This window comes from Rattus norvegicus, chromosome 16 (assembly GCF_036323735.1).
Source record: "Rattus norvegicus strain BN/NHsdMcwi chromosome 16, GRCr8, whole genome shotgun sequence".
Taxonomy (NCBI): domain Eukaryota; kingdom Metazoa; phylum Chordata; class Mammalia; order Rodentia; family Muridae; genus Rattus; species Rattus norvegicus.
The window spans coordinates 44,543,454-44,562,341 of NC_086034.1; the positions used below are offsets into that span (position 1 = coordinate 44,543,454).

General features: G+C 38.9%; 1 protein-coding gene across 1 annotated transcript in view; it reads right to left on the bottom strand.

The window, feature by feature from the left end:
• Vegfc (vascular endothelial growth factor C) overlaps positions 1–17,434 on the bottom strand; it is a 115,595-nt gene extending 98,161 nt beyond the window's left edge. Inside the window, exon 1 of the mRNA NM_053653.2 lies at positions 17,013–17,434. Coding sequence (NP_446105.1) covers positions 17,013–17,159 — 147 coding nt within the window. The 5' untranslated portion in view covers positions 17,160–17,434. The remainder of the gene's footprint in view (positions 1–17,012) is intronic.
• Between the last annotated feature and the right edge of the window lie 1,454 nt (positions 17,435–18,888).

Below are 18,888 nucleotides of genomic sequence, written 5' to 3' on the forward strand. Positions count from 1 at the left end.
CTGAGGAAGATTATTTCTCTACCCTTGGCATTTCTGAGTAGCCTGTAGTTCTTTCTGTACAGTTGAGGCCTTGTGGGCTTTTCAATGTCTACTCTGCTACTCTGGCATGCCTACTGGTATGGTCCTGATTCAAATTATCTTGGGGAAGTCACATTCCTCCTAATTTATGGGTATAGCTTCTGGCATTACTAAGAGACACAGTCTCGTAGAACATTCCCTGACCATCTTGCTCTTAACATCTTTCTATCCTCTCTTTGACAATGTTCCTTGTACCTTAGCTATGGGACTATTTTGTAGATATGTCCATTGGGCCTGGCCTCCACAACTCTGCATTTTGATTAGTTGTGGTTTTCTGTAGTGTTCTCCATCTGTTGCAAAGAGAAGATTACTTGACCATGCACTCTTCCAAAGGAGGGAGGCAACCAACAGTCCTACCTAGTCCTCCAGATTCCTGAGTGATCATATCGAAGACCATCATGACACAGGAATCCTAACGGTGCAATAGAGGTCTGTATATGTGTACATCAGCTCTCCGTTTAGACTTTAGAGTGGTTCAACAAGAGGGAAAACATGCCTGGCACTAGAAACATAGTAACTACTGAATGCAAGTGAAGTCATGGATACTGGAGGAGAGTCTATAACCAGGACTTTACTAAACCAGAATGATACCTAACAACTATCTAAGCATATGTCCTTAAGCCCACAGATTAGTACAGCCCTCACCCCTCATGAAGGAAACTTCTCTTTACAAACATTTTTAACAATTAGAATTAACAAAAAGTATGGCCTTACCAATACATATAACCTGTATTTATTTGAAAGCTCTGATCGAATAAGTCACCTTAAAGTATGCATAAGACAGAAGTACAACATTTTTAAGTAGCTATCAGACAAGTATAGAAGTTGGATTACAAAGATACAAATTACTCTAGCTTTAAGGCTCCATACATTCAGGTCACAAAAGTATGAATTTAGAAAAGCACAGCTCCTTTTTCAGTGGTTTATGTTAATAATTATGAAAATCTCAGTCCACATCAATGTAAAATAATCCTTTGATATGCAGACCTACAATTCAAAATTGTAGAACATTTTTTTCTTCATAAGTAAGAAACTAAGGAAATAAGAAGAAATATAGTTTCCTTAGCAGAATAGTGTAAGCTCTCCCATAAACCTCTACTACATTTTATCAACCAGAACTAACCAATGGTGGTAATAGTTACAAGTCATACTGGGTTTCAGATATGAAAAATTCCAAGTATTCATCTGAGTTGCACAGAAAAATTGAATCAGAACTATAACAAAAGACATGACACATGATCTAATCTGTGACAAGAAACAGCAACAACATGTCAGTGTCCTAGGATATTTCAAAGATGTTGCCAAGGAGTCCCACAGAGGAATCTTATAAAAATGAGATGCCGCAATGAAAGGAAACAGGAAGGACTGAGAAGATTCAACACTCCCTGCCCCTGCTCTGCACCCAAGGCCTGATCTGAGCTCAACAGCACTTTTCCATGATGATGTTATAGCCCAAGAATTTTGAAAAAATTGAAAATTGTATTATACATGTTTTGGTCTCCGTGCCTTGTATGTTATTAGAATGAACAATTCACTTATATGAAGAGTAAAATTTCATCCTAGAATTAATATTTAAATTTACTAAAGTTTATGGTTTTTATCAAAACTTTAGGCTATGGATAGTATAGTTAGTATTATTCTAATATTTCCTACCTTGGTGCTTATTATTTAACATGTCCACATAGGACTAGTTTTAACTCTTAAAAATCTTTAATACATAAATTACTTAACTTTGCTTGAATAGTATTAATTACTTCCTCCAGGTTTTATTTAATACCTAAACACTGGAACAGAAAAAGCAACCACTACTTGCTAAGTACACTGACAAATGTTATAAAGTGAATGACAGAAATGGAAGGTTGCTCTCGGGTGTATGGATAGTGTCTACTTTACAGACAAGGTAGCCTTAAATTTCTGCTTTCTTTCTTTAGTTTAACTGATATTAAATTATTTTTTAAAAGGCCTATAGAACAAAGAACTTGAGAACTTTTCAATAAGGTCTTATTTTATCCACAATTACAGTCACAAATATGTTATATTTTAACCAAAACAAATGTAAAAGGAAAAAAAATAACATGCAGGACAAAGGACAAATGTGACTTGACAAATGTGGATGGTCTAGCTGTGACGAATGCAGAGTCCTTGTAGGTAGCATTGCTCAGAAACTTCGACTACTCAACTGTGTTGCAATTTGTCTTGTTATTTGCTTAAAGTAAAGATAAAACATATTTCTAGGGCTAGCTCATCAGTTAGAGCACGCACTGCTATTCCAGAGTGAGCCCAACTGTCTGAAAACCCAGTCCCAAGGATTCTGATCCCTCTTTTGCTCTTTGTGGGGAGTAAACACACACGTTACACATAGGTAAAATGCATATATACATAAACTATGCTAAATGAAAATAAATTTAAGAAGCGCTTAGGGAAAGAACAAATAAGGAAGCAGAATTAACACAACTGGAAAGAAAAGTCCTCATTAACATTATAATTTCCAACAACAAGCCAGAGAATCAAATTTAACACTGCAACATTATCAAATCTTGAATTAGGAATTACTGATTTAAAATTGATAACTTAGTAATCTCGTTTTGTTATGAATTGTTTTTTTAATATCTAAGGACTTATTATGTGGAGTATCATATATTCCCTTCATCTTTTGAGTGCCAAAATAATTGGATGTAAGTTAACTTTAATGGCTAATTATAGGCTATATGTATTAAAACAATTTCAGGTCCCTGCTGCAAGAAACAACAGCTCAGATTCAAAGCACCATCTGATTTACACAAAGCACTATCTGATCTACATGCACAAGAAGTAAACCCTTCCAGTTTCCTGACAATTCTTCTTTTTATCCCAGACATTTCTAAAACTTGCTGATTTTTAATCTTACAGTCGAACAAATCACTCTGGCAAAATTTTAACAAATCATATCCTAGTATCAAAGACTGACTGTTTCCCCTACAATGCATCACAGAGTTTAAAATGCATGATTCATTATACTACTTATGTCTACTGTACACAAACAAAGTCCTGTGCTGGACTATAGATTGTAATTATTATACATGTAATAAAGATTTCAAATCATGAGGCCAGCTCATACTATATTAAAATCAAGTTTACCCTCAAAAGTATCAACTCTGAGCCAAAATAATAAGAAAAAATGTAGAAGTGGAAATATGATAATAAAAAAAACACCTTCCAGAAGAATTTAAGTTTAAACTCAAATTGATTTTAAAACTTTTTCAATATATGCTTCCATGTATTTTATGAAGGCATATATGTCTACATAGACAGACAGATGAGTAAGTAATAAAAAAAAAATCACTGGCAGTGATGGACACAGTTATTCTGTAATTAGGAAAAGCAATTTGGGGACGATAAAATAGCTGGTGGATAAAAACATTTAAACTGTGTTTTAGTTACATTTTCCTTGCTGCAAAGAGACACTATGGCCAAGACAACTCACAGTAGACAATTTACTGGGTCCTTGCTTACAGTTTCGGAGGGTGAGTCACAGTAGAGAGCTGCAGGTAGGCAAGTATAGTGCTAGCGCAGAAGCTAAGAGCTTACATTTCGTCTGTATGAGAAACAGAAGGGAAGTAGCTCTAAGAATGGCTTGGACTTTTGAAACCTCAGAGAACAGTAACACACCTCCTCCAAAAAGCCACACCTTCTAATCCTCAAACATTTTTCTGAATGGAATAAGTTAGTCTTTGAGGACCATTCTCATTCTAACCACCACACTGTAAACCACTACACTGTAAAAAGTGTAAATTCAATCCCTAGAAGCCACATCAAAAAACAAACAAACAAAATTGCTTGATGGGGTGATGCGATGACTTGCTAACTTGCATCTATAATCCCAGAGCTTTCAAATTTGGTGAGATGGAAGGTTGAGGCAGGAGAATTGGCTTGAAGCTTAACCAACTGCTAGTGTGGAGTATACTGTACAGTAAACGCACAAATAACTCCAACTCAAGAGGCTGAGAAATGAGAACTGATTCGTAAAGTTGCCCGCTGACCTCCACGTATATATTGTAGTGTCTGTACACCTGCAATATCTGAACCTTCCCCTTCAGTTATTTTAAAATAATTTGAAGCCTACTTAAAATATTTAATTTCACAATAGTATTCTAGAATTAACTAAAACACTAAATGAAACATTGGAATATACTACAAAAAAGACTTCTTTGTGTCTAATGGTTTGATTAATAACAGTTACTGTACCTTTGAATATCAAAGGGTACATTGTCCAATAAGATACTTTGCTTTACAGTCAAACAATATGCTCTAAGTTAGAGATCAATACAACCTTCATAATGATCCTGGCATTAGGAGATACTTCCTCTCTACTGTACATAGAAAAAGACAACCTATATTCAATAGAAAAATGCAGGACCCAAGGAGTAACAAAGTCCTTGCAGAAAAATCAATTAAAATGATAGCAGCTTAGCTTAGACAAACACTTCTGTAAAGACTGAACTTCAACTTTTACAAAAAAATAGCATTTCAGTGTTCTAAAGTAAAACCACACAGCTTCAGACACAGGCAAGTCACTGGTTTGGAGTGAAATCCATAGTTGTCAGACTGAAACCCACACTTAAAAAAAATCTAGATGAACTTTTATTAAAGAATTAAAGATTTTTAAGCATGTATACCTTTGTGTGGAACTCCTTAAAACTCATATTAATGGCTATTGGTCACTAGCCATGCTACTGATCTGTCTATTAAAACTCACCAATTCCATTCACTAAGCAAAAATCAACTTTTTATGGACAGTAGACACAATAAATACAATGATTGTATAGCTCAATTCAATACCAAAAATACAACTTGAACGTGTAAAAGCTTTAGTTGTTAAGGTATTTTAACTTGCATTGAAAATTAAATTATATTCATTTGCTTAATTTATAATGTTTAATGGTCTGAGAAGATCTCCCAATGAGTGAGCTGTCCAACCCAACAAGGAGTATGGCTACTACCTGAGACACGTGAGAAAGACTCCCCACATTATACACAGTCCTCAGATGTGTCATGAAAGCCTTGTCTTGAGTACATACGGTGATATTAAAAAAAATGGCACAGGAGAGCCAAACTTGAATTTCAGATATTGTCAGCTAAAGGAGACTGAAAAGCCTTTAAAGCAAGTCCTTGTGGGAATCACCTTTCTGTCACTCTGACAAGTTCTTAACCAATTCACTTTACAGAGATAAGATTTATTTGGACTCATGGTTTTCAGGTTTCAGCACTTGAAAGGACCTGGCTCTGTCAATTTGGCCTATGGTAAAATAGAAAACAATGGTGCATAGGAAAGAGCACTAACTTCATGAAGAACTGGAAGCCAAAGTTGGGGCAGGGGGCCATTCATTTACAAGTTAATGCCTTAGTAACCTAGCTTAATTCATTTTCATTAAACTTCTAGTTCAAAACGCTTCACCACCACACAATGGTATCCACTGCAGGCTGGCGACAAATTGAAGTATATGGGAAGAAATAATGGAAGGAAAGAAAGAAGAAGGGCAGATAGATCAAAATAAAGTCACTTCAGTGTAAAATGTGTTGGACACTGACGCATCACTCAAACTTTTATGACTGTGATGGTACTTTGAATAAGAATGGCCTCCATAGGCTCATATATTGTAATACTTGGTCCCTCCTTGGTGAAACTCTTTGCAAATAATTGTAAGATGTGGCCTTGTTGGAGCTGGTGGGTACAACATACAGTAGGCTGTGAGGTTTCCCAAGGCTCTGGCCATTTCCACTGTCTATCTCTGCCTAGTGGTTGTAGATCAGGATGTGAGCTTTCTGTCATTCCTTTACTCCATCATCTTGGATTCTACTCTTCTGTAACTTTAAGCCAAATTAAATGTTTTATTTTGTAAGTCACCTTGGTCATGGAGTTTATCTTAGCAACAGAAAAGTGCCTAAGACAACTGAAAAAGGAATTGAAGAGTCAAAAGAACTTTCAACTAAGCAGTCACACTTAAGTTTCTTGTCTCTAGCTCATTGTCAGGTTTCACCATGTATCAGTAAGAGAATGATCCTATACTCATGTAGATAGACCACAAAGGTGTATTTTCTCTAAATTAGAGTTCGTCTCCAACATACGAAGTACCATTACTACAGTTTTGAGAAGGGAAAGTCTTACATTAATCTATGACATGTGTATCTAAAACGACTTCAGATGCCCTATGTTAAGTGTGATAGTCTTGACTCATGAATAATTTTGGCATAAATTTCTAGTTTGGCATGGATAAACACCAGAAAAATAGAAGAAAGTCAGAAAAGTCAAAGGGAACAAATAATGAATCACTATCGTCTCAAAACTAAAGTTTGGCTCCAAGACAAAAGGATTAGTTTGTTTTCCTGGGATGTCATTAATGTGATGAACCAATATGCAAACATAAATCTAAGTATCCATTTTTCAAAACATAAACTTGGAAAAGGACTTTAAAAAGAATAAAGTAACTAAATACACACAACAGACAGGAATAGAGAAAAAGAATGAAAAGTATTCCATTTAGGCAATGATACTGTAGTAAAGTAAACCATGGTGGTTTCAAACAGACCCACATCTGTTTTTTGATATTAACTGGCTAAAACCAAGAAACGTTTTGAGTGAGCAAAAATACCAAGGCGTTTTACAGATTATAGGAATTCAATTATGACACACAGGGCAGCTGTGTGGTCACTTGAGTTAAAAGAAAATCAAGTCTGATTTAAGACCCAGTCTGATTTAAGTTGCCAGTCTCTATCTACTCTGTTTTGGTCAATGGTTATGGAGATAGGAATGACTTGGCTAAAGTGTAAAGAGAGAAAAGAGAAAAGGAGCCATTTTCTTGGTGAAAGGTTACAGATAGGGCTGCCACCAACACAATTATATTCACCATTTTTGAAAAAGGTTGTAAACAGTTCACACTACTTCTCTGAGAAAGCAGATTAGTAGTGTCCTGGATGGCTAGTCCGTTCCCCTGGGAGAGATGTGCTGCTTGTCTCTGCATGGTGCAAGTATGTTCACACTCTTGTGGTTTTACTTCATTCTGTTCTCAGCCTTTCTAGTACTTAGCAAGCTGGACTCCAAGATATTACCAAGGTCTTGAAATTTTTCTCATCATGTAAAAGAATATTGAATAAAGCATGCTATTTTAATCCTGATATGCCCCAAAGAGTAAAAGAAAAGAAAGCACAGCAGTGTGTTAGGAAAGAAAAAAATATATAAACAAAAAAATCACTACAAAAAATATTTTGTGGAAAACTTAAAACTGAATGCTGTGAAATTTCCACATAAGGGGTTATTGGTGTGCTTAGATGAAAGTTTGATCTTGACATTAAAATTTAAAATTGTTTTTAAAATGAAGATACCAGTGCACATGTAGACACACATATATACATAGTACACTGTCTATGTGTACATTCATCTATATGATGAGTAGGTACTGCGCTGTGTTTAGAAGTATAATTGCTATCTTATTAAAAAGCCATAAAATATTCCAATGAACATCTGTACAGGGATCCTAATAAAATGACTAGATTCAAGATCATATCTAGTGCTTAGACCAGTACATTCCCCTTATTTTGTATGGCCTCTTTATTCTTGACTATTACTGTATACATATATATGTGTGTGTATTGTACATATGCATTCTTAAAAATAACAAAATCTGCTTATTCTGTACAATGTTACTTTTTTTTCATGGACAATGGACCCATGGAAATCATGCAGTTCATAGAATTGACTGATATTAAGACTATCAAATAAAACCATGTATGCTATTTTGAGTACATTTAGAGACACTGAGGTAAACCAGACTTTTTAAAGAAGTTTCAATTCCATTATTCATCTAAAATGCAACAAGGGGCAGGTGTGTCCTATGCTGGTTGGCATTCAGGAAGACAATCCCGAAGGGACAATTAAAACTCAATTTCCTTAGCAAATCCACAGAACTTTAAATTTTGCACGTAAGTTTCACTGATTTTTCTTCTCACTTTCCTTGATTGAAATACACTTTAAAATTTTAGGCAATATGGACAGATTTAATTTTAGATTTACAACATTTATCAGCATATGTAATAATTTCATTGAGATTTTAGATGTCTACATATTGAAGTACCATATTAGTATATTTTATTAAAGAATTTTTTGGATGTGTTCTATCCTTAAAACGGGGGCACACAGTATAGCTCACACTGGCTTTGGATTTGACTTCTTTCTACCTTTCCTCCTAAGTGTACAGATTTCATTACTAAACATTTAATTTTTATGTTTTTAAGATAAGTTCATATGAAATTATATGGTATAATACTATTTCTGTGTGGTCCTGTGTACTCTTATCCAAAATATCCCAGGAAGACTCACTTCGGGTGAGGCATATTATATCATTCTGGTGTCTTGACTTATGTTTTCTGTGGCTAAGACTGTCACTTCACTTCCAAAGACAGATGAAAAATCAAGCACTCAGCACAGGTGAAGACATATTCTAAGCAGTACATATGTGGCTTTAATCTAAACAATTAACACTACATTCATAACCTTATAGGATAATTTGTCATACATAATAGGCAATAAGTTAGTTTTAATGCTCTATATAATCAGAGCAACTTCATATGCCCATAACATAATCTTTGCTGAAAGCTACCTGGCCAGTGTCCATACAAGAAACATGAGAATTCATCAGGAAAAAAAAGTATTTTAAGACACATTTTGCCATGAATGCCCAATAAAACCAAGTAATTCAACAATCACTGTTTTTATAACTACATGAGGCATAGGAACTGAATATTTACGTTGCAGAAAAAGAACTACAAGCCTAAAGTGCTTGTTGTAAACTTGAGCATTTCAACACAATTCAAGGCCAGTAGCATTCTTTGTTATTCAAAGTTCTTTGCAGTATTCAGTTTTTTCTAACTTGAAAAATCACGTATACTTTAACTCCCAATTTACATAAACTTGAACCTGCACACATATAGTAGAAGGTCGGCTCAGTTAATAACAAGAATGCATATCCTCCAGTAGCAATACAGTCTTTGAAAGATGACAAAAAAACAGAACACACAGCCAGATGTTGGAGAAGGGATGTGGTTCTTGCCAACCAACATTTGTTCTTTCTGGAACCTCTTATTTGGGAAAGTTCATTAGACATGTAAAGACATGTTGTTGTGCTTGTTTTCCACAAAAAAAAAATACACAGTACAATTTTTTAAAAAAATCTATTAGAAATTCTTGCAAAGACCCTGGTTAAGCACTTGTTCTTTCAATATATCTTCAAGTCAGAACACATACACCAGACATTGTGACAAAGGCCTGTAATCCCATCACCCAAGAAGTAAGAGAGTTCATGGTCATCTCAGAATGGATAAAGTTACAGGACATCCTAGGCTACATAAACCCTGTCCCAGATAGACAGACAAACTGGCAAGCCGACAGGCAGGCAGACAAATACTGACCACTTGTGATCCATTTTTAGTCAAAATGCAGCGAATGCTAAAGGCCAGAATAAAGTTCATGTTCATTCACAAATAAGTGTAGCTAGTTGTCTGTGATGTTCTTCTCTGTGTTTTTGCATATTACTGCAAGTCTGAAAGGAGATAAGAGGATGCACCTTTCATAAATACAGAAGGCGTTGCAAATGTCCCCTTTTTTTATATAAAAAGGAAAATCGAAACACGAAAATACTATTCTTGAGATGGGGATCTGGCTTGCGGTAAAGTGGCTGTTGTCTGGGTATAAGAATTTGATTCTGAAATACAGTATACACATAATAAGCCAGGCACACTTGCAAACCCAGGGAGGTAGCTCTGAACTCTGAGACAAATATCCTAGACAAACAGATGAGCTCCAAATTTACTAAGAAATACTGTTTCGAAAAATATGTAGACATTGAGTCAAGAAGACACTAAGGTGGACCTCTGACCTCTGCACATATGGACAAGCATGGGCAAACGTACCTGCACAAATCAAATTATGAGCAAAATACATTGTACACATGAATGAAATTCACAAAGACAAAATAAAATTTCTGTTTTCATAAAGTTTGATGATGGCTACCCAGAAAGACCAATATAACCAGTGCCTTGCTCTGGTCTCATCATCAGAAAAATTTCCTCCTGCAACACTTGGGACCAAATACAAAGACCCATAGCCAGATGTTATGCAGAGAATGAGAGACCTCGGAACACTCATCCATAAATTGGATGTCTTTGTCAAATCCCTCCCCTCATGGCTCACAGAACTCTGTGTAAGAGAAGGCAGAAAGGCTGTAAGGGCCAGAGAGTTATGAAGGACACCAAGGATCCTTAGTCCTTTAAATTAATATGATCAAAACACGTAGGAGCACCCACATACTCCACCCCATTCCCCAACATTAAAGTACTGCGATTATTCCTGGTTATGTAAATTGTGCCCCATATTTAATGTAATCTGACAGCCATCCACAGAAATGTAGTGAAAAGCACAATATTGTCAGATTATGAGAACACAGCAATGCTAACAGTGTACAAAGGTTCTCAGGGTGCTGCTGACCATTGGTAGTTGCTCTTACTCTCAGTATGTAAGAAGTAGTTACTATCTGGAGGATGGTGTAAATGTGGAGCAGCTAAGGCAAGATTGGCCCTGGCAGTACAAGAAGCTCCAATCCCCAACATTTCAGGTGCCAAGTCCTCAACAACCCACTTGTGGCTGAGTCGGGCATCCAGGTTGCAAACAAAGTGACTATCTCCATCTCAAAAGCTAACTCCCAAAGCTACCATCCTAAGTCTACCCACATCCATGTAGGATAGGAATAAAAACTATAGACCTAAAAAAGAGCCACTGCAGTCTTATTAACTGTGTCCTAAAACAATCTTGATGGTGTGACAAGAAAATTGGTTATCAATCAGGAAATCATAGTTGAGAAGAATATAAAGAAGTGAAAGCCAAAGATGGATAAGTTTGAGCTTTATGTGTACAAATCCAGCTTGACCTGTATGTACCCAGCATTGTTGGAACACAGTTCAAGAATGGAGTCTTGTGAGATTTCTGAGTGCTTGTGAGAAAACTCACAAGTGTTCTTGTCTTGTGACAAGTCAAGTCCTTTGAGCTCAGTTTATTCAAAATTGTACAACTGTTCTTGGAAAGGGTTTTGTGACCCCCACTGCAGATGGGGTGTTTAGGAGTGAGTTTACTTCAGAATAGTCATTACAACTGGGTATGTTATTTGTTTATGTGTCTCTATGATAAACTGTGGCTTTGTATGTGCAGCTTGCCTTACATATTCATATTGCCCATGTGATTGTACACTTTACTCATGTGACCCTCTTAGCCCTCAAAGTATACATTGTTTGATGCTCTGAGTAAAGTTGGCCATTTCATGAGACCTTAGTCAGCCTCATTCATTAGCTCCATTCTCCCATGTCCTGCCACCTTTAAAACAGTAAACAGAGCCCCACATAGACTAATAACAAAATCCTAAGAGAGGAAAAAAAAGTAACAATATACTCTGAGGAGAATCAAGCTTTACAACTGTACGTCTGTCCTTAACCATCAGCTAATTCAGAAGAAGGAAGACACACCCAACCTGTCTCTTAGGCAAATCTATGCCCTCCTCAAAGTGGACTCCCAACAGAAATTGGTGTGGGATGAAGTAATGAGAGATTACAAGTCTCTTACTTCTAATCTTAGAATTCTGACATTGTGAAAGGGGGTGGTGGGGAGACTTCCTGCCAAGAAGTATAGATAGTAGAATGCAGAAATACAGAGAAGGCTCCAACTAAATGATGGTACATTACTTCTGTATACACAGTCTATTTTACCTGAATGTAATACAGTTTTGTGTGGTGAATACTGACCAATATATTATAATCTTAATCCTTCATCAAAGTTAGAGTAATAATTGTCAGAAGTTTATTCCATGCCTGAAGTCCTACTGACCCTAGTTGATTATGTTCCAGAGGATCAACTTGTGGATCACCACTGCACTGAGGATTGCATCTCACATATTTGCATTATGATTCATAATAGTAGTAATATTATAGTTATGAAGTAGCAATGAAATAATTTTATGGCTGGGGTCACCGTAATGTGAGGAATGGTATTAAAAGATTACAGCATTAAGAATGATGAGAACTGCTGTTATAAGTGCTTACTTTGAAGGAGGTTTACTTTGCTTTTCCAAATATGTCTTATTCCTAATAGTATCCTAAGTGGTCTATGGAATAACGCTGCTACCCATCCTCTTCTGTGAAATTGTCTAATTCTACAAATGTAAAGAATATTGTCCTATGACTAAAACATCAAGGCCAGGGTTACTCTCCTAATCTGACTTTCACGGTAACCAATTGCCATACTGACGGGTCCTTTCTCTGGGTCAGCTCCTCTGTCTTTTCCCTCTGTTTCTGTCCTGCTGGGGCTTGGTATGACATTTCACTGATATAATTCTTTTGCTTCTTAATTAGACCACCTTCAACTAAAAGTATTTATGAATTCTATCCTATCTTATGATTGATTTTTTTAAGAGTCTGCTTTTTTTTTTTTTTTTTTTTGGTTCAGGTTACAAATAATCCTTCTCCCATGACTCAGAGTTCAGTTGAAACTCTGGAAACTGGCTGGTGAGACAATCCTCTGAACTCTAGCTATCTAAACATCTTGGAAGTTAGGAGACCTCAGTGTTGTCTGTATAACTCCCCCCTCCAGCTCCAAACTGTTCTATTTGCCTTCTCATCACTTCACCCTACTCTAAAGAGCACATGCACTTCTGGTTTGGGTGAATCTATTTAAAAATGTACTTCCAGGGGTTGGGGATTTAGCTCAGTGGTAGAGCACTTGCCTAGCAAGCGCAAGGCCCTGGGTTCGGTCCTCAGCTCCGAAAAAAAGAAAAAAGAAAAAAATGTACTTCCAATTACAATTCATGTTACTCTCTCAATTCAAAGCTCCCAGATCAAATAGCCACACTGATGAGCCTCTCGCAAATTTCTAAGCATATAAAATGGCTTAGTGCCAATTTCATAATAATAGATAACAATTTATCTTGACTATTTCACTTTAATAACAAACTCTCTAAAAAACAAAAACAGAAAAATGTCATATCTTTCAAGATGACCTCTGGATGACACATTGGTTCAAACTGTTCAAAAACATAAAGACTAAGTTAAAAACTAATGAACGTAGTCATTCATATACAACATACAGCACTTTTGCTGTGAAGAGAAATGACTCAAGATATTAGTTCAAGTGTATCTTTCTAACCAAAGCCCAAATTTATTTGGTATTAGGTTAAAGGAGAAAATGGAGTCCTCTGGGGAAGTCTAGTGTAGGCACACATATGGTACTTTGAAGAATGCTGTCATTGATTCATTTGACACCATAAATAGCAAAGTGAAACACACAGATTTATTTAGAAGTAGATAAATGGTCTACAGTGGTCTATTGTAAACCAAAATTTGTAAAGACCTAGGCATTTGCACAACACACTTTTTTCAAGAACAAATTAGGAGAACATAGTATTTGGAGAAGGGGGTTCTGGAAGGAGCTGGGAAGACAGAGTGGAGGATGGATATAAGCAAACTATGTATGATGTATACATAAATAAAATTATCAAAGGAAAAACAATATTGTATTTTAAAAGTCTGATAGGTACGAAGGAAAACAGACATGATCAGCCATCATCAGAGAAGCTTCCTCCTGCAGCAGGCTGGAACAAAAACAGAACATAGCCAGATACTATGCAGAACGAGACCTTGAGACATGCATCCTTTAAATGGAATGCCTCCATCAAGTTCTTTGTCTCAGGGCTTAGAGAATCCTACAGAAGAGGCAGAAAGAGTGTAAGAGCTGGACAGAATGGAGGACACCAAGGAAACCAACCCCTCTAAATCCACAAACACATATGAACTCACAGAGATTGCAACAGTATCCACAGAGCCTGTGCTAGATGGGGTTCTAGAGCTGAAAGGAGAAAGGCACACATGACCCTACCCCCAAACCAGGATAAACGAAGGCCATGTCTGCTAGGCTAACAGACAACAAACTTAGTGGCATCTTTGGAACTTCCTTGTCTCATAGTGTCATGCTGGTCCTACTTATTCATTCACTTGCTTATGTTGATCTGTTTCTTGTGCCTTCTCTTGGGCTCCCTTCTTTCATTTTGTTTGTCTGCTTTGTTTTCTTTTGTTTTTCAATTCCAGTGTGTTAGTTCTTGTTTTACCTTATTATACTTCATTTTGTTACTATACCCACAGAAGCCTGTTTGATTTCTAATAACAGACAGAAAGTCGAAGTGGGAGAAGCTGGAAGGAGTAGGAGTCGGGGAGGGACTGGACTCAGGTTGTAGTATATGAGAAAAAAACTATTTTCAATAAAAGGCAAAATGTTTGATAACTACAGTTTGTATGAGGTATGTCTTCCTAAGGATTTCCTTTTTGTCATAAGCCAATGTCTTTCGTAAAATTAAGTTCTCCAACTCTAAACAAGCAGAGTATGCTCTACCCAAACTGAGACTGTACATTCTCAGATATAGCCTTCAGGTGCTGTTTCTGATATCAGCAGTTTTCATTAGTTTGATAAAAACTTTTGAATGTTTCTTTCAATGCCCACGGCCTACAGTTGCCTTAGTAGGCCTGGATCCTGATGTGTTTGCATCAACATCCTCCAGAAAACATTTTAGCACTTTTCATTAAATCATACAAGCAAGAAAAAATAAAAAGGGGAAATCTACTAAATCCACTTATAGTCATCTGCATGGCCTCGGGTACCACAAAGAAGACTGGATGCTGAGCACTGCTTTAGCAATAAGCGATTATTGGCTTTCTTATATATATTGTAAGCGATTATTGGCTTTCTTATATATATTGTGAATTCTAAAATGCTATATACATTCTATTAATTTAAAAAAATGCATGAGTTAATTCTATGTACGATTGACATCCTATATGAACCTTGTGAGATACTTTCTTGGGGTCTAAATTGTTCCTGGGAAACTAACAGCTGGTTTCCCTCCAGTTCTCCAATCCTTGCTAATTGAGCTGCTTTGAAAGGCCACTAGGGAGAGACATGGAGTCTTTACACCTACACCAGTGTTTGGGTCACTGGGTGCAACTTTCACAGCAAGGATACAGTTCCGCTCAAGGCAACAGTAAAACAAGCTGTCAAAGTCATACTTACCCACTAGGGAAAGGTTCAGTAAGCAAAAATATCCTGCTCATGAAATTTAAACATACAAAATAATGTCTCCTCCGGTAGACAAAACAAAAAGTCATATTACATACCAAATATCAGTTCTTATTCAACATACAATATTTAAAAGATGGTTGAATATGAAAAAAGACTTTTGCAAGCAGATTTTCAGAGAAAATGAGACATTTAATGACACACAAATGAGGAGAGCCTTGAAGATTAAATGAAGGAAATGTTTTATATCCTACAACTTTCTACCTTGTGTTAACACACAGCTGAGCTCTCCGACACAAACACAGGTGTCCATGCTCTGGTACAGTCAGTCAGGACTGACCCAGTAGTGGCAGACTCCTTGTATAAACTATTGGCTTATCGGGAAATGCTTCTCATTTTACTCAATGTGTCACACTTTCCTACTGTAAATCAAAGACCAGTTATCAGAGGTGATGTTGCCTGACTAAGTCACAAGTACACCAGTTGGAATCTGCAGAGGCAGAAAGTGAATAGGTCTGGCAAAATTCAAGGGCTCGAATTACAGGAAGTACGATTGGGTCCCGAGCTTTACTTCTGTGGCATTTAGAGACTTTGATATCCTCATCTTTGTACTTATAGTAACAAGGGTGTGTTGACTGTTGCAGTTCTCCTAATGGACTGCAAATTCTGGTATTTGTATTTTTAGAAAATGTAGACACAATGGTAATTTGATATTTTATAACTTAGTCTTGTCCATATTAAAACTTTATCTCAGAAAAACCTTCCAGGGAATGTGATTCAACCTCTGCACATTCTGTGTATGTTCACCAATAAAATCAACTGAAAGTTGAAAGTAACACACCCCCTTCTTTTTCCCCCCCACTTTCAGTCATCTACAATAAAACAGTCTGCTTCCAGCCAAGGGGGCTTCGCATTGCTTTACACACAAAACTTTCTCAGGAGTTCAAGATCTATGATACCAAGTATAAACTTTAAGATGTTACAAATATATTCTTTAGAAGGTTCAAATGAGACACAAGAATAACATAACTAAGTCAGAGAACCAGAATGTCTTCAAAAGCCCCTTAACGTGTTTAAGAAAGGCGCTGTTTTACTTAAAAACAAAACAAAACAAACAAATTGATACTTCGATTTTTAGTATCTTATAACCAAGGAACAGAGTTGATAAAGTTGGGGGGGGGGAAGTCTCACTTGACTATGATTTAAAAGGTCCTAATTTCTGTTAAATTTTAGATTTGACCAAGTTCAAGTAAATTCTGAAATCCAAATCTTTAAGTCCAGTTTCTAAATTAACTTACACTTTTTCCAAACTAGCTCACAGAGCCCGGGGCTCCTGCTATAAACACTCCAGGATCATAAACCTCCGTTGTCTGGTCACACACCCCAGAAGCTCTTTGGAGTCCCAAACGAGCCAGGAAAAGAAAAGTGCATTTCCTACAGCAATGAAATTCTCTCTGGAGCCATGCCACGGGGGCAGGGTGCAAACTCCCCTGTTGGCAGGAGACCACTGTGAAGGAGAATGAATCTGTGTGACTGGACACCTCTTCGGGCCCTTTCCTCCTCTAAGTTGTTTTCCTTTCTAGTAACAGCTTGCCACTGGGAAAAAAAGGAAGAGAAACTTTGCTCCAAGAAAGCGTGCACCAATCTCTAACTTTGGATCCAAAGGTTAAATAAATAATTATGCACACACTCTCCACGGCAGGTTCTCTGTACACACAATAAAGCCAAGCCCACACACAGTCCAGGGCTTGGGAGCCTCGGATCCCCAGTCTAACCCGACGGGGTCCCGTGCACCTACCTTGACCTCGCCCCCGTCCGGCTCTGCTTCCGAGAAGCCCAGTCCCGACTCGAAGGCGGCGACGGTGGCGGGCGCCTCGCGCGGACCGGGGATCAGCGCAGCGGCGAGCAAGGAACACGCCAGAGACAAGAAGCACAGCAAGTGCATGGTGGATGGACCGGGAGCGAGGAGGCCGGTCCGATGGCAGGCGCAGGCTGGGGTGCGAGGCTGAGGTCCGCTCCTCGTCCCAGTCCCGTGGTTTCCTCCCGGGGACCCCCCGTGGGCGAGCGTCTCCTGGGACTCAGCGGCTTCCAACTTTTGCCCTCGGATATGGCAGCCCGCGCCGGGGAGAGGCTCTGAGTGTCAGGTACGAGCCTCACAGGAAACCGGACATCCGAACTGCCCTCAGTGGCGGCCGGCGAGGTGAAGCGAGGGCGCCGGGGGCCGGCTCCGCCGATCGCGGTTTTGTTTTTGGCGTTTTGCAAAGAGGGGGGGGGGTGGTTAAGCCCAGTCACCCCGCGATGTTCCACTCGTCCCGAGAAGCCCTCGGGTCCCTCGTCCCCCTCCTCCCTCCCCTCGCTCGAAGTGAAAGGAGCCGGGCCACGGGATGCGGTGGTGGCAGCGGAGCCGGGGGGCGGGAGGAGGGCGGCGGGGCGCCCAGCGGCGGCGGAGGCCCGCGAGCTCCCTGGCGCTCGAGCCTCCTGCGCGCGCGGGGCCGAGCGGTGGCGGTGGCGGCGGCGGCGGGCGCAGGGGCAGGGCATGACTGATGCGCCCTCTGCCTGCGCTTATGTGAGAGAAAGCGGCAAGAGGGAGGGAGCGTGCCGAGCCCAGTCTGCCCTCCCCTCTCTTTCCCTCGGAAGCTTGTTCCCTCCAGCCCCACGTTTTCCTCCAGCCCCACCTCCATTCACTCTCCCTGCTTTCCCTTTCTCTGCCTTTCTCTCTGGGCTCTGCACACGGGAGGGAGGTAAGGGGGGCGGGCGGGGGTGGGGTACAAAAAGCTCAAGTTGGTCTGGGGATCACTCTGTAGGACCAATTTTAGAGGCCACATGACTGCACTCAGCTGTTAGAAAGATGGGGAGGTTTGGGGGAGCAGGTACAGTGGGTAGGAGATGCTTGCTTTGGCTCTGCCAACCCCTTGGAATAAAGTCCTACGCTATGCATTCTTAGTCCATAGAGACCTGAGAAGTTTGAACCAGCCTGAGAGTTCTAAAACACTTCAGAGAGAAAGTCATCTTTATAGCAGAGACCTCTGGGGCCATAGTGCCCTTCCCAGTACCAGCACCTCCACTGTTTTCTGGGTTACTTGAAGCAAGAATGCAATGTGGGACATCTCAGAATACAGCGCAGTCTATTGAGATACTGTAGTCTGTCGTCTTGGTGATCTTCAGGAAGACCTAAACTTTCAGCAGCTGGACAAATGGACCAGAATCTTGAAGAACACTGAAAGAGACACACCAAAACAGTTTCTGCAACACATGTCTTCCATTTACAAGAGAAAGAGGGCGGATGGAACAATTTATATGCTGAAAGAGCAAACTGCTGTGATGCATTCGTTCTCTGGAAAAACACCTAGGGACTTTGTTGTCTTCCTGGTGATAGCAACTGCTTGCCTCTTCCTCTTTCGGCAGGCGGGCAGATTGGAGAAGTTCTACTAAAGCAGCTCCAACAGCATGTGAAAATGAAGGATCTTGTCTATTCAAAAACTATATTAAATACACTAATCTTAAAAAACCCGTAACATTGTAGTTGGAGGAAAGACGTTTCCTTGTGACTCAAATGCTATAATCTAGAAGTCCAACACTTGCGCGAATGCTTCAATACCTTTGCAGACAGTGAATGCTCCACGAAGTGATTGTGCTTTCTCATTATGGAAGGAAGACTGACATCACATCGTTGA